Source organism: Neopsephotus bourkii, unplaced genomic scaffold, assembly GCF_033783945.1.
Source record: "Neopsephotus bourkii isolate Nb327-2 ecotype Australia unplaced genomic scaffold, CSIRO-AGI_Nbou_v1 NB_1589, whole genome shotgun sequence".
Classification (NCBI taxonomy): Eukaryota; Metazoa; Chordata; class Aves; order Psittaciformes; family Psittacidae; genus Neopsephotus; species Neopsephotus bourkii.
In genome coordinates this window covers 5,552,038-5,567,872 of record NW_026902065.1, presented here as the reverse complement: position 1 = coordinate 5,567,872, position 15,835 = coordinate 5,552,038, and the positions used below count along the sequence as shown (strand labels likewise).

The 15,835-nt window shown below is 44.8% G+C and overlaps 1 protein-coding gene across 5 annotated transcripts in view; it reads left to right on the top strand.

Moving 5' to 3' along the window:
- SLC37A3 (solute carrier family 37 member 3) overlaps positions 1–15,835 on the top strand; it is a 27,396-nt gene extending 11,561 nt beyond the window's left edge. For 3 of the 5 annotated variants that reach the window (XM_061371946.1, XM_061371944.1, XM_061371945.1), the window contains exons 9-15: positions 969–1,150; positions 3,600–3,741; positions 4,987–5,088; positions 6,300–6,347; positions 7,327–7,478; positions 9,317–9,382; positions 10,218–10,452. In XM_061371946.1, coding sequence (XP_061227930.1) covers positions 969–1,150; positions 3,600–3,741; positions 4,987–5,088; positions 6,300–6,347; positions 7,327–7,478; positions 9,317–9,382; positions 10,218–10,310 — 785 coding nt within the window. In that variant the 3' untranslated portion in view covers positions 10,311–10,452. Of the gene's footprint in view, positions 1–968; positions 1,151–3,599; positions 3,742–4,986; positions 5,089–6,299; positions 6,348–7,326; positions 7,479–9,316; positions 9,383–10,217; positions 10,453–15,440 lie in introns of those variants that run through there. The other 2 variants (XM_061371949.1, XM_061371947.1) reach the window with 2 other exon arrangements.

Genomic DNA, 15,835 nt, shown 5'->3' with positions numbered 1-15,835 from the left:
TGACAGCACTTATCCTCAGGGCTCTTACAAAACGGTGTTGCTCTTTAGTGTATTTAATGGAGCAAATGCTTTACTCACCAAGATCACACAAAATGCCACCCTGCATCATGTGTATAGGGTCTGCGTATTTTAAAGAGCAAAATAAAACAGCCTGGCTGTTAGGATGTGCCTAATTATCAGGCTTTCTTCACCTGGAAAACCAGTATTTTTTAAAGAAATAGCAGGCAAACTGATAGCTGGCTATTGTAGGAGGAAACTATAGCACGCCGTAACTGTGCAGTGGGAAGGGAAAGTACCTTTGGTCTGTAGGTCTCCCACAGCCAGTTAAATAGCTCTGAGATTGGATACGGACCTTCTCTGAGAACACTGTAGGCAAACTAAAGCGTAACAGGAAAACAAAAGAACTTTTGGGCTTTGACAGGGCCGTGGAGGAGGTTTCCCAGGTGCCTGCAAGGGCTATAAAGTTGGTAGCTCTAAAGCTACCATAAAGAGTGCTCGTAAGAGTGCTCAGCAGCCCAGACAGCACAGTGCAGTTCTAGTACTTCCGTTCAGCGGAGGCGATAACAGGCAGCAGCTGTCTGAGTAGTTGCTGGCACACTTAGCCCCTATGCTCAAGGGAAGTGGTACCCAGGAGCCAGGCCCCAGGATCCCAACCACTAAATAAGGAGGGAAATGCACTAATTTGTTGTCTTCCAACTAATGGCCAGACACTCAGAACAGACAATGCCGACGCCAGGATCAGACAGAATACTTTCAAGAGCACTAGAAGACAAAGGGTAGAAACTGGCGACACTGCAGAACACCATCTAGAAGAGTTTCTAAGCGCAAAGGAGGATGGAGGTATGGGAGAGCAAGGGAATTGCTAGAAGGGAGAATTGCTTAAAAGAAGCGAGCATAGCTTTAGAGCGGGGAGAAGGTGAACAGGCTGTGGTTTGTTTTTCCTGTTGCATATCCCTTGTAAAACTTAGGCCTCCCTGAGCTTGGAGCAGACGAAGATGGCAGTGTGGAGGAAGATGCCAACAGACCTTTAATGAGCAATGATGATGCTGATGACGATGACCGGAATTACTCTATTCAAGCAACTGACACTGACAACCATCCAAAGGCCATTGGCTTTTTCCAGGCTTGCTGCCTTCCGGGTGTAGTACTGGTGAGGACAGAGATTCTTGACTGAGATCTGACTTTTTGTGTTGTCAGCATTTGTTGACGTCATTGTTAATATGTTGGCCATGTGTTGCAGTTGTAGATACCTGATTTCTTATGCTCTTAAAATCTTGGGTTGGGATTGTTACTCTTGTGCACATGGATTACGATACTGTTGGGGTATGTGGTTGTGTGTTTCTCTTGCTGTCAGACCCCTGCTTCATTTAGTGCATGTAACGAGTGAGCAACGGGCGGCAGAGATCCTTCTCTTTTTGCTGCTGAATTTAGAAGGGAGGCCATGAGCAAAGGTGGATGTAGGATGCTCTGTTGCTAAGGTAGCTGTGCTGCTCTGGGGAATGGGATTCTCTCTGCTAGCTGAGCATCACACAGAACTCTCTGGCACTGATGTTGGGGTTTTTTGTTGTTGCCTTAAAGCAGCAAGCTGGCCTGAAAAGCCTTAATCAGCATGATGTAACATGTGGCAAAGTAGGCGTTTGGGGGGGTTTTAATAAATAACTGGAAACAAAGCCTAGTGATGCAGTTTCCACATATCCTCATCCTGTCTTGTGGAGAGCTTGTACTTTTGCGTCAGCAGGATTGCCCAATTCATGGATTTGGTTCAGCTGAAAAATTAACCTCTCAGTAAAAAAACAATGTTAACTTTGTATGTCAGTGGGCTCTGTGCCCCTGAATCAGTACAAGGGGCAGGGTGGCTGGCTTGGTAGTAAGGTGTGAGCTGTCTTGATCATGAAGCAGAACTCCTGAATGGAGAGTGTTGTCAGATACCCTTAATAAGCAATGCATTTGGTGGTTGTGATTAAGGCAGCACAAGATCTAGAAGGGATGGGTGAATTGTCAGTGTTTAGAGTGCTGGACTACCACGGTTTTGCTGTTAAGACCTTAGTTGAGAGGTGGCAAAAGAAAGCATACCCATCTTGAGCTCTTTCCTAATACAGCTAAATGCTGTATAAACTATAGTTTGGTTTTGGGGGTGCTAAAAACGGGCTGAGGTAGAAAGAACCTTTAGGCAAAATTTCTTGGTGGCGGAGGCAGCCTCAGCTGCTGTGTGACTTTTTTTCATTGGCCAGAACCTAGGGGGTATTATACAACTGGTGTTGCTGTTTCTGTACTTGGGGTTTTGAGGCCATGTTCTCTGCATTAACTCAGCAATGTGAACACCTCTGAGTCTGTGAGTCCTATCTGATGGCAGACCAGTGCCCCGCCAAGCCAGGACACTGCCAGATCGGTGAGAGACCAAATACCAAGAGCACTTCAAAAATCTTGTCAAGATTCTGTAAAGACTGTATTTGACATATGTTTTCTGTAGTTCCTCTCTCCTCCCGCTGAGTGATGTGCTGGGAGGGTTTTAATACAGACAGCTGCCCCTTGAGCCTCTAGAAATTAAATGTTTAATTTCTCTGACAATCTGGTAGGCAGTTTCTAAGCACATTGTAATAAATGCTGCTTTGTACAGTACAGTGCACTTTTCACATGTATGGTGGAGATTAGTTTGTGTCCTGTCAGAGTGAAAAAGCATTAATAAGCTAAAAAGGGTTTATTTATTAAAATGATATGAATTCAGAAGGTGTGATTTTGAGCAGTTGAAGATATAAAAAAGGTCTGCTTTTTGACATTCAAAGTGCATACATACATATTTTCATGCAGGCCCAAAAGCTGTGATTTTAACAGGTTGGGTTTCCTGCCCTTATTCTTGTTTTCCTCTTTAAGTATGGGTTCCTTGAATTGCCATGTCTGTGTTTATCAGGAGGCCTCACTGAAACAGTGTGCCTCCTCCCTCTGCATGCTGGGCTGGCAATCCCAGAGAACAAATCTTTGCCACGCACATGAAAGCTATAAAGAAGGAGATCTCCTGCTAGCTAAGGACAACTTGAGCCCAGCTGCCAAAAGCAGGAGGTTGTCTCAGCTGCTGGGTTTGGAAGCATGTGCTTAGATTTGGCCAAACCTTTCTTCTTGTGTCCTGAAATACCTGCCTGGGGATTATGAACAAAGCCTTCTCTTCTGGTGCTGTAAGCAGATGAGTCTTCTGAGCAGCAAAAGATAGCACGGAGGAACTACTTCACATAACTTTTCTCAGCATGATGCACAGATGACTAAATCTCAAGCTTATTTCATGTCACATGTTGGCTTCCTTCTCTTCAGAAGGTGAATTAAATTTCCTTCATTTTTTGAAGCCTGGTGTTGCTTCCTCTCAAGATTACACTGAAGGTATTTTAACCCCTTGCATTCAGTGAAAAGAAAATAGCCTTCTTTTATATGTATTCCTGGGTTCCCTTTGATGTTCAGCGTTAAGCTTCCATAATGCTGCCTTCTTAGGGGAAATACAAAAACACTTTCCCTAAAAGCTTTAGCTGGATACTGAGCTTTATGGGAGGAAGCAGAAACGCTTTTTGCATTTCCCAAATGCTAACTGCCTGCTGGCCCTCTCTTTGTTCCAGTACTCTTTGGCTTATGCTTGCTTGAAACTGGTGAATTACTCCTTCTTCTTCTGGCTGCCCTTCTACCTCAGCAACAATTTTGGATGGAAAGAAGCAGAAGCTGACCAGCTCTCAATCTGGTATGATGTGGGAGGAATCATAGGTGAGTGAGCAAGTGAATGGCATCTTCCTGCAGTTGCCCTGCTAGTGTTTGAAAAGTGATAGGCATCGCATGCAGCTCGGAGCAGTCAGGTTCGGTGGGATCTAGCTCTTATATAAAGTCTAGTTATTTATGTGGCTGCTTGGCTGTTTTGTTTGGGTTTCCTCCCCTGCCCTTTTTTTCCCCCTGTAAAACACAGAGTACATGAGCCCCCTAAAGAGTTTACGTATCATTTAAAGGGCACTATGATATTCTTGGACACTACCCCCAGCAGGCATTTTTCTTTGGTCACTGGGACCTCTTGAAAAGTGCCATGTACAAAATGGTATCGCTGCTTCTTGCTACTTTCTGACAAGTACCCCTGGGGGAGAGCTTAGATTTGGAATTAACTGGGTTCTGTATTGTCCCTTCTGTCCTGTATTTTTAAGAAACAACTCAACACAGATCTTGGCAAAGCCAGCACAACTGTGTTGTGTTCAGAAATAAAATGTAATTGCACTTGTTCCTGCTGGCTGCAAGATCTGACCCTGTTCCACCAGAATAAAGAACATATTGTCTGTGTTTAGACTTCCACTCTCCTGTGCTCAGTTTCATGCTTTATTACCTTGTCCAGTTAGCTTTCCTAGAATAGATATCCTTGTTTTGGTCTGTTCAGGGTCAGGTTTTTTACCTCTGTGGATGTTTTGCCTCTGTGGATGTTAGGCTTTTTCAACATTCCTAGTTTTTACCAACAAAGCAGTTCCTACAGAGGTATCAGTGATATATAAGGTGATTTTAATCTCCTACTGGCGTTTGTTGCAATTAGCTGAACCTACCCTAAGTAGATGAGACAGCAGGGAATGAGAGATCTGGGTGCTAAAGCTTTCCCTGTGAAAAAGAGTTGCCTTTTCCTGCTCTTTCCAGCCACAATATTAAGCTTGCTTACATCCAGAGTTGTGGTGATCCTAGAGCTGTGATGGTCCTATAGGGGAAGGAAAGGAAAAGTGGAACACTGGCTAGTTGTGTGCCAGAAAAAAAGAAGTAATAAATTCCTGGGAAAGCAGTGTGAGTAGTTTTCCCTGCTCTACCTGTGCCACATAAGTTTACTGTTGTCTCTGTGTCTGGGGCAGTAAGGGCAGGAGACTTAGTTTTCAGGATTTTAGAGAGAATGTGTATTGATGAGAAGGCAGGAGGCCACTACATTCAGTGAAAAGAGTTCTGTTCAAGGTATCAGCATCCTGAGCCTGACAATGGTTTCTTTTTTTGCAGGTGGGACTATCCAGGGCTTGATTTCTGATGTGCTGCAGAAGAGAGCCCCAGTACTAGCAATTAGCCTGCTCTTTGCTGTCGGCTCGCTTTTTGGTTACAGCCGTGAGTATGCTTTTATGGTGTAGTGAAAGGAGGTTTCTTTGGTACGTCGTAGAGGAAACCAGAGCACAGCCTGTTCTAATTGTTCTCTGGATTGAAACTGCTTCTGGATAGGGATGGTGCAGTTTAGGTCCTTTTTGCCTGAAGTGTGGTACTGCACAGGAAGTTAATGTCCAGTCAAAAAAGAATTAGTGGTTGATGAGTGGTTGGATTTTCCTGTAGTGGTGAGTTCCAGTACTGAACTTCTCCAGTGTCAGTGAGATTTTTGGTGTTGTCATTGTAGCAACACCACACCTGGCAGTGCAGGAAATCCCAGGTGCATCTTTGTTGTAAGACAAAAGAGAATCTGGGGACAGGTCTGTGCTGGAGGATATATATACAGAGGCAGAAGCTCTTAACCAGTTATACTTCCGTAAGTGGTGAAACCGAAGTTTCTTCCTTTTTCATAATAGATATGGTTTTTGGTGATTGGTTATTGAAAGGAAAACTAAGAAGGAGGAGAGAGGCAGATCTCATTTTTATGAAACATCTGTGATGATCTTTTAAGGGTTAACAGTTTTGTCTTCAGACATGATGTTCTGTGGTACCGGAGTGCTTTAACTCACTGGGATGTCATTTCACTTTTCTGTGTCTTCCTCCAAAATGAGGTGGTGATATAGGCAGGCTTTTGTAGAGCATTTTGAGATCTGTGGACAGAAATCACTGCCAGAGCTGGACATGAAATTAAAGTGTGACTTTCATAAGCTTACTCAGGTAGTCTCAAGGTTAGGTCAACAAGGTATAATCATTAAACAGCAAGGACTGGTTTTGGTGGAGTTTTGTAGGCTCTTGTCCTAACTCATTACTTTCAAAAAGGTATTGGAAGCAGCAGACTTTCAAGGGGAGTAAAATGTAAGCCCTGTGTCACAGAAAGAGGCATAATACAGGCTGGAACCCAGAGCCAGGCCAACTGGGTATCGCAAACTTTTAATGGCTAAGGTGACTTTTTACTGTAAAATGCTGTTGGGTAACTTCTGCATTTCTATTCTCTAAATGCCTTTGCAATAAGACTAATCTCTATAGAAGTCTCTAATCAAATACAGGTCATTGTCACTGTGTAGCTAACTGAACAGACAGTTCAAACTGGATGTTTGCGTGCTTCTTTCTGATCCCAGATAAGTGGTTTTCTCAAGTTCATTTCTTTTATTTACACCCATCTGGTCTTTCTCTTGCAGGTTCTCCAAACAGCAAACCTATCAATGCTGTGATCATGGCAATTACAGGTATCTTGTCAAACACCACTGTTACATTTACTGCTAGTACACATATATATACATTGCAGAAAAATCAGTAACACCAGCCTCAGGTGGTGTTAATGCACTTGTGTCTGCTGCCATTTCTGATGGTTTTGCAGTAAGGGTAAAATCTGGAGCCCAATTTCTGTTACTTTTGAAATACAGCTGCAAGAACACTGCCTTAGAGAGGTATGGAATGTAGACTATAGAGTAATGGCTTGGAACTGAGTGGGTCTGCCTTGGCCCAGTATGATGGAAACGTATTTATGCCAAAATACCTAGCAGTAATCTGAGTGGTATCTGAGGAAGTTCATGTGTGGCAAAGTTCTGAGCTGCAGCTCAAATTTGAGGGTGTGTGTCAGAACCCCAAATGCCCTGTGTACCGTGAGAGGTCACAAGCTTTGTGTGCTACCAGGCATACTGTGCTGTGTTATGGAATCAAGATTAGCCTGCATGAATAGAGCCTTTCTTTTTGAACACCTCTACTTCAGAACTCTGTCCTGTTGTGGGGTTTTTTGACCTTCCATCTCCTCCATGAACCCCTGGCAACTGAGGCTGTAGAATGGAGGTATATATATATATATCCAGAGCACAAACATGTCTAAATCTGCTTCATGTGGAAGGCTTGTATATGCATGCTGTTCAAAAAATAGCTTTCTGCATGTGCTTTGGTGTGTCCTGACTTCTTGCAGAGTGTACCACAGCTAATAACCTCGTTTTTGCTGTTGGATGGAAATGTGCTTGTTGGCAACCTCTGTGTGTACTCCAGGTCCGCAAGGTGTTCCCTGACCACATGCTTCAGCTGTGAGGGTTCACGTCTACCTACAGTTAGTCTGAAATCACTGTCCCTAGGCTTAATCCTTTTCCTGAGCTTTGGATGGTAGGAAGTCTGTGCTTCGAAGATGTTCTGTTGAGACTTTATCCGCACACTTGTTCTGTACCAAGGCTCTTTTCTTGGCACTTTCAGGATTTTTCATCGGAGGCCCTTCCAACATGATCAGTTCTGCAATTTCTGCTGACCTGGGGCGCCAGGATCTGGTGAAAGGCAGCAGCGAGGCTCTGGCAACAGTCACGGGAATTGTGGATGGAACGGGCAGTATTGGTGCTGCAGTGGGCCAGGTGAGGCTACCAAAGGACAATAGAGTCTGGGAAAGGAGGCAAAGAGTCTGTTGTAGTTAGAGACGTTAGCATGGAGAGAGAGAAAGACAGGGTTGGTTTAAAAAAACAGAATTATTTAAGAAACAACCAAGGGAACATGCCTGTTCCAAGCTTGCATGAAAACCACTTTTAATTGAGAACTAAACTAAGTGTTTATAGTGCTAATGTTATGGCACTTTCATAATTCAGATGAGTTTTAGAGACTTCCATATCCTGAACTCCAGAAAGCAAGTAAAGGTCAGCTTCACAAAGAGTGACAATAAAATATTTTGGAGTTTGTTTGGGATTTTCAGACAAACAGGCCAGGTTGGACAGAGCCTTGGATGTCATGGTCTAGTGTGAGGTGTCCTTGCCCGTGGCAGGGGGGTTTGGAATTACATGATCTTAAGGTTCTGTGATTTATTTTTTTTCTTTTTTTGGTCAAAGGAAACAGCAGAACCTTTGCTTATAGAAAAGTTTACCTGCATAACCGAGTAAAATGCGAATACCTGTTATGAATGTTACAGTGTTTATGACAGAATTTAAAATCTGCTCTTATTTGTGGTTCCCTTTTTTTATCTATGGATGTCTTTTACACGTTGTAAATCCAGCACCACTTGCTTCGATAGTCCTTACAGTATGCTGCCGGAGGTCTGAAGACTAGACTGTTGCAGAAGAGAAAGCTGACAGTGTGCCCACTGGGGACATTCCTTCTTCTCAAATACAAGTGTTAACTATGTGGAAGAACACAGTGGTGCTTTGGGGAGGGGAGGATTTTGTAGAAAGATTGGAGCCAGTTCTATTCCAGGCATCCTTTAGTGCTGGTAAAACACCAAGGGTGCACTTGAGGCATACAAGTTTCTTTTCTGGAAAGGGATTTGGGTTTATAGGTGCCACTGATTGCCTGGTAAATACAATCATTCAGTCTTATTTCACAGGAAAGATGCTGAGCTCCATTAAATGTGGAAAATTACAGTGCTTTGTGGACATCTTAAAGTGCACTGTTACCCTCGTTGTTCTTCTTACATTGTCTGCAGTGTTTCTGTCTTCCCCCACACATACCATTCAAACTCACGTCATCGTAAAAATTGGGTCTTTAGTTCTGAAAAATTCCACCTTCCTCCCATTCTAGCATTGCATTTATTTCACCAGAGACAACCACGATATCATTCTGGGGGTGTGTGAATAACAGCAAATCCACAGTGAACATGTTAGAAATTCAGATCCTGTTCTGTGCTAATACACCCAGTAGTGAAGAAGGGTGGCCCTTGTACAGCATCTGAATATACATCTGCTAATAGGAAATACATTTTCTTTTGTAGCCTGTGTAGTCCTATTGAAGTAGAATGAAGTTCAGAACAGACTGTAGTCTCAAGTGTCTTCCTTACGATGAAGGGTTAACTAGGCAGTGGTTGCACAGCACTTGAAAATGTGTCCTGTGTAATTTATAAGCCATTCTACAGCTTTTAGTTCTGAGAGTACTTACATCCACTTATGTCCCAGTGTTCCGTGCAAAAACCTGGTATTCAGTGGAGTCAATTTGTCACCCTTTGAAACTGTAGTTCACTTCTGTCTTTACGATGCTATGAGTTACTGTATAGCTTCGGGATGATATCCCTGCTTTGCTGAGACTGTGGGTTTTGTACAAGAAGGGCTGCTGTCCTGAGTCATCTCTTCTGACAGGAAAAGATCAGCTGGAAGGTTTTGTGATGAGCCCCGTGTGGAGTGTTAACAGCCCACAGATTCTAGAAAATGAAAGAGCAATGCCTGAAAGTCATCCTTCCCAGTTTGAATAATTCTTTTTTCCTTTTCCCATTTAGTACCTAGTGTCTTTGATCCAGGAGAACCTGGGATGGATGTGGGTTTTCTATTTCTTTATTCTAATGGTAAGAGATCACCTTTTTTAACATTTCTTTGTCAAAGTTCAATTTGCAACAGAAAGTTTGTGTGAGAACCTGAAAATCATGACTTTGGCATTCAGTCTGTTTCTGCAGCACCTGCAAGCTGATGCCATTCTCAAAGTGGTCTACAGTGTGCCATTGCCTCAGGGTGTCTAAATTAACTGGGTTCATGTTGCCCATCAGGAATCGAGATTGTGGCAGAGACACAAAAGATACTTGCCTAAAAATACTTGTATGCACTTCCTAAAGCTCACACAACCTGACTGCCTTCCAAGGAAGGACTTGCCTCCTTCATCTCCCTCATATGTAGTTCCTAGTTTTTTCAGAGAGCTGAAGTTGAGGTGCTTGCTAGCCCTGGAACATTAGTGGAAGGAGTGATGAGGATCTTGAAACTGAAATGAAAATGCCTTGCTGTGGTATGCCACTGGGGCAGAAGACCCTTCAGGCCCTTATCTCCTCAGCATTGCCACAGTGGTGAATGCTCTCTAATTCACCTGTTCTTCCCTGCTGGAAGTGCCAGGGATTCCTGCATGTGTGCTGACAAGGGTAAAGGCTACTTTGGTAACCAGCAGAGGTGGCCAGGAGGAAGAAGACCACTGAGGCAGGGAAGAGCTCATCTTCTTTATGAAAAGAAGATCATGACAGCTGAAATCATATGAGCTTTCCTGCAAACTCAGTCCTCCCATCCAGTGGGCCACTTTGTCATAGCTTCTCTTAGCCTGTATCTTTCTGGGGAGGCCTGGAATGCACATTGGAGGGCAGGATGGCTGAAGCTATGGCTGCTCTGTGCTAAATGTCCTGGATATACTTCTTTTCACAGACGAGTTCAACAATCCTGTTCATTTCACCGTTAATAGTGAGGGAGATGAGATTGCTCCTGCACGAGCGGCACCTGCGAGTGCTGGCCGAGTGACTTCTGCTCACCTCCAGAAGGACTGCTGTATGGACCTGACAGCTGGAACACTAATCAGAACCCTGGGAGACTTGTTTATTACATCCTCCAGGTTTGGACGAACTCGGAACTGTTCTGCAAGACTCGATGGACCTGCCTTTGGCAAGCTCAGTAGTGGAGTACCAAATACCCGTCCTGAGACCACACACATGGAGCTGCTGGCCTGGCAGACTGTCCAGGACTGTCAGGACTGGTGGATTGTCCCAGCCTGCCAGACTCTGCCATGTCAGCAGTCACACCAGGGTCTTCTTTTGGGTGGTCTCACTGCTCTACACTTATTTATTTCTGGATGTCCTGACCAAAGGTCAGCTCTTTAAGACTGACAGTGGAGAGGTGGTCTTGCAATGAATTTTGATGCTCTGTTGTGCTGGTGAAATCATACAGTGCATTTCACGTGTAGTCTAAATTTATGATCACTTTAGCTTTTAGAAAGGTCAAAAATAATGATCTGCAATCGGCGCTGTCCAGCTGTATAAAATGTGCTGTTGCTAAATCTCTGCACAGACAGACCTCTGCTATCCCTAGCTCCTAACTGTCACATGTTCCAGTAGATTGACATGGAAAAGTTAACCTCCATGTTGGTTTTTAGCATTTTTTAACAATAGTAGTGATATTACTGATCTCCGGGAAATGAGATTTCAGTTTTTAACTATTTAAGCAGACAAATAGTGTGCAATACTTTACCATGATCTCTGACAAAAAGCCTTAATAGATCCTTTGTGTCTAAAGGATCCTTGAATGGCTTTGGGGATCAGTAATGGGACACAAATACTTTCACTACTGCTTTGTTATTTGAACTGACCAAAATGGGACCCTCTGAAGGAAGCTGGTGTCACTGATTTGATACTTGATGGGCAGTTGCTCATCTGCAGCAAAGGAGAACCAGAAGGGAATTAAAGGAATTTAATGGACCTGGCTGCTCTCAGACAAGGGCTTCCAGATAGGGACTGAGGATAGTAATAGTGAGCAAGTGCTGCTGTCTTTCCCCCATGGTCCTCTGCCTAGGGTTTTAAAGCTTGAGTTGTATCTTGAAGAGAAAGGTTTTGATGCAAGTCAGCACTAAAACCGTCTGACTGCAGTCAGTATGGTGGTATCTGAGTATTATGCAGTACTGAAGTAAGCGGGTGACCACCAGCACCTCTGACATTTGCTGGTGATGTTAATGGGAGCATTGAGCAACCTCTCAACAGATTGTTTTCTGCTTCTGCCTTGGGATGTTTCATTGGAATAGGCACGTGTTACCCAGCAGAACATCTGATCAAACACTCAATGCAACTAGTCAACAATGCCTGGATGGAGCAGAGGGCAGGAAAATTCTTGGAGCTGAAACTTTTTAAATGGGAAAAGATGCCTTTTCAAAATGTACAGTGATTTTATTTTATTGTTTTTTAAAGTCATGAATGTCAACCTTTAATCACGTGTTGATTGTAACAAGTGGAACATGATTAGTGCCTTAAGGTTTTAATGTATTGAACGGTTGCTTAGTGACCTCTGCTTCTGCAGTGAGGGCTCTGTGCACAGCTTTGCTTACTGTGAAACTCAGTTGCCCCATTTTATACTTTTATTTTGAGAGTCTCTTTCTTTCTTTCTTGGTGGAGGTGATTCCTGCATTTTTTTGCTAGCCCTCCAAAAAAATCAGTGCTTGGGAAAACGATGCCATTAAGCTGATGAGGGACCTGAATCCTGTTCTTGTCTCTTCTCATTCCCATTCCAATTTTTGCCTGTATAATTAGAGTAGGAGACTGAGAATCTATCATCCTGTTCTCAGAATTATGCCCTGGGGTTAGCGTTCACATCCCAAGCTACTCATTAGCCCCTGTACAAATAGAATCAGAACTCCCTGAAACTTAGTTCTAAAATTGATGGCGGCACCGTTTGCCCCAGCCCCAGCGTCTGAGAATCCGTGGTTTCGAATTCCAACCTGGATGAGCTCTTTGCCTGCCGTCTGGGCATGAGATAAGCTTCTGATGAAAGGTGGTGTGGGAAAGGGATGTTGCTGGGGCTGGGGGGAGGAGAGGTTGGCCCCTGTAACAAATGGTTTCCTGTAAACAGTTCTGTCCCCTCTTGAGAAGTGTCAGATGTGTTGTGAGTGCTGCAAGCACAGGCTGCCCAGCAGCTCGTGGTGGTGCTTTGAGGCCACCCTCAATTACTGAGGCATGCCTGAGACTGCAGGATTTTGTTGTTGTTGCTGCTGTTGTCCTGGGTTTTGGGTTCTGTGTATTTCCTCAAGGTGCTTGGATGAGAAGGGTTTTCAATCTGACCATGTCCAAACTGATCTCGTATGAATAAACTTACTCTGACTTGAGCTGGGCTAATTCTCCCGTGTGCTTTATTCCACTCTTCTCAATGTGTTTTTCCTGAGCGTGCTGCTCTCCTCCTCATTATAGGCCTAGCTCTGACAGCTGCTTCTCGCTCAGCTGCTGTGAAGACCTGAGCCGTGACTCACGCTGAAACCAAGCCCTCATCGCAACCTAAAAGCGTTCCCGCACAAGGCGGTTTGGTTCTCATCCCGAGAAGCTTTGTGAAGAGTCCCCTAACAGAGTTGCCCATAATGGTGTAATTAGCAGTCTTAAATAGAAAAGGCAGAGCATATACTTGGGTTTATTTATTTGTCAATGTGCATGTAGCAGTCAGGTGTTCTTCCCTTGGAATGAAACGTGCCATGTGGCTGCTGGCCCTGCTGTGCCTTCTCTCCTGTGGGTTGTTTCTTTAAATGTAAATCCACACCTACGCTTAGCTGTGTTTGAATGGGCACAGTGGGGAACTTTGTAATTGTGTTTGTGTTTTATAGGTTGCTGTAAATTCAGAGCTGAGCACAATGCCGGGTTGCTGGAGAAGGCCCCATGCCTGCGTGTTCTGGTCCCTCAATTCCAAGTAGTTTGGTGGTGCTATGATGCTGTTTCTCAAGAAAAGCAAGGGCATGTAGTGACGGGACAAGGGGGAAGGGTTTTAAACTGAAAAAGGGTAAATTTAGATTAAACATTACCTAGAAGTTATTCCCTGAGAGGTTGGTGAGGCCCTGGCACAGGTTGCCCATAGAAGCTGTGGCTGCCCCATCCCTGGCAGTGTTCAAGGCCAGGTTGGACACAGGGGCTTGGAGCAACCTGGTCTAGTGGAAGGTGTCCCTGTCCACGGCAGGGGTGGGGTGGAACTGGCTGAGCTTTAAGGTCCCTTCCAACCCAAACCATTCTATGACATTTTTACATGTTTTCTGCTGCTTCCTCTCTACTCATGAAGAACTTTCCAGCCTGCTCTGGAAGTACCCTAAGGAGCAGAGCTTTCCTTGAGTACCTGTTTGAAAATGCTGATAGTAGCAGCCCTCATCACCACTGCTGTGACTGTGACCTCCAGAGCTCAGTGCAGGCAGGTGGAAGTGCAGGAATTACTCAACTTCAGGGTGCAAAGGAAGTGTTCAAGAACTGATCTCTGGGTGTTTGCCTCTTGCCCAGGATGTGACTGACAAATTGTCTGACCAAATTGGTTTTGCAAGCAAAGGTGTGCCCTACAATGCTTTTCTGTTGAGGAAAGTCCTTGCAATAGATGCCCTTCAAGCAATGCTACTGTGTCCTGGTTTTCTCGGATGTCTGTAATGCAATGATACGGAAGTCTGCCTGGTGGCAGTGTCTCGGTACTCTCAAAAGGGGAAGAATTGGGCTGCTGCTCCAAGTGCTGTCCTGAGGCAAAAGGAGAAGGTATCTATTTTAAGATAGTCCCACAGATCTCACCAGTAAAAGCACTATCTGCTCAGGGGTGTCTCAGACACACTGCTGTTTGGTCACTGTCATTGTAATCTTGTCCCCCCTCCATCTGTGGCCAGTGTGCTTTGCCAAACCTGTTTGCAGTTGCTCCCCCCTTCTTCTTAAAGTTCTTTTTTAACTGAAAGTGCCTACAGGGATGTTTTGGGTTCTTGTATTGCAAGAGTTTCCTAAGGTACAGCATGCCCACCTTACTCCATCTTTGTCAAGCCTTATCTAATCTTTTAGTAAACAGCCTACTGTTCTCCAAAGGCTGTAAATACAAGCTTTTAGACCATTTTGTGTGGCTGGATTGGGGGGGGGGTGTGTTTTGTACAGGCCCATGAAGACATCTTGGTTCTGTTAAAGCCTTTCCTGAATGAGAGTCATTTAGATGAATATGCATGGTAACGCAAAGAAGAATTCAGGTGATTGCTGTGGATGTTCCTTTTGTTTCTCCTGTGCTTTTGATGGTGTCTGCATGTGTCTTGATCCCAGAAGGTTCTCCTGGAATGTCTCCTTTGACCACCTCTGCAACAGTCTGCAGGGGTCTGCGGAAACAAATGCAGTGGGCAAATCAGAACGTACTTCTGGAGAACTGGAGCAGGTAGCAAGCTTTGTGGCGCTCTTGTTAGATTTAAGGTAACTGATAGGAGAAGGAAGACTTCTGCTGAGATCACAGAAGCCCAGGTGAACTATTTGAGGACAATCTATCATCTTGTTTCGGAATAGCTGTTAAAGCAGCGGATGGCAGTCAATGGACCATTAGGTGAATTGCTGAGGTCTTTGTCCACTGGTGTTCCTGCTCAGTTGTGAAGGACAAGAAATCCCTCCTCCTCCATCTCTCGTCCTCGTGGGCCACATAAGTAACGACGTAATCCAGAGGGTGCCAGCGGAATGACATCAGATAAGGATGAGATTACCTAGACGTGCTATTTAAATCTTCTGTCCTTGTAGCTTGGTAAGTGAAGTATTGGGGATTCAGGATGGGTTGATTTCTCTGGGCTCCTGGATTCCGACACCAGCTCAGAGAACCTGGAGACCGACATCCTCGCTCTTCTTCCCATCTGTCAAGTTGGGACCAGTTTCTCGAAACTCACTCCTCTGCTGTGGAGCGTGTGGCAGAGAAAATCATTGTTGGGCTGACAAAAGCTGGCACTTGCCTGCAGTGAGTGCCAAAGATGACGAAGCAATTGGATAATAGCTGACTGTGCTATTCAGCCGGAAGGGTGGGAGTATCCGAGAGGCAGTTTCACTGGGACTGGCTCAGCTACCCATTCACCTCTTCCTCAGCATCCTTGCCCTCTGCTGTAACTCTTGCATCCTTCTGGGAATATTAATGTTCCATTTCTTCCAGTCAGACGCAGGTTCATCCCAGGACTGTTTATCAAGGCATGGCAACAAGTAGGACAAATGGCAAAAGGCGGCTGCTGTGCCTGCTGTTGAATGCAGAGGAGCTGTTACATGAGGAGAGACGCAGAATGGGAGCCCTGTTGCAATAGCAGGCATGCCTCGGCCTTGTGCCAGCACAAGTGACTTCTGACTTAGTGCACACCTCTGAAACACCAGGTGAGCACGTGTGCAGGGGTTGTAGAGTCTCTGCTGGCGGTGGCTTTTTGCTGCTTAGCTTCATTTCTGTGCACATCTGCAGTGCTGTTTGGAGCTACTGGAGCTCCCAGGCCTGTTCTAAGGACTCTCTTGGCCCTGTGTGCTCAGGCAGTGGCAGGGCTGGTTTGCCTGAGAGAGTCATAG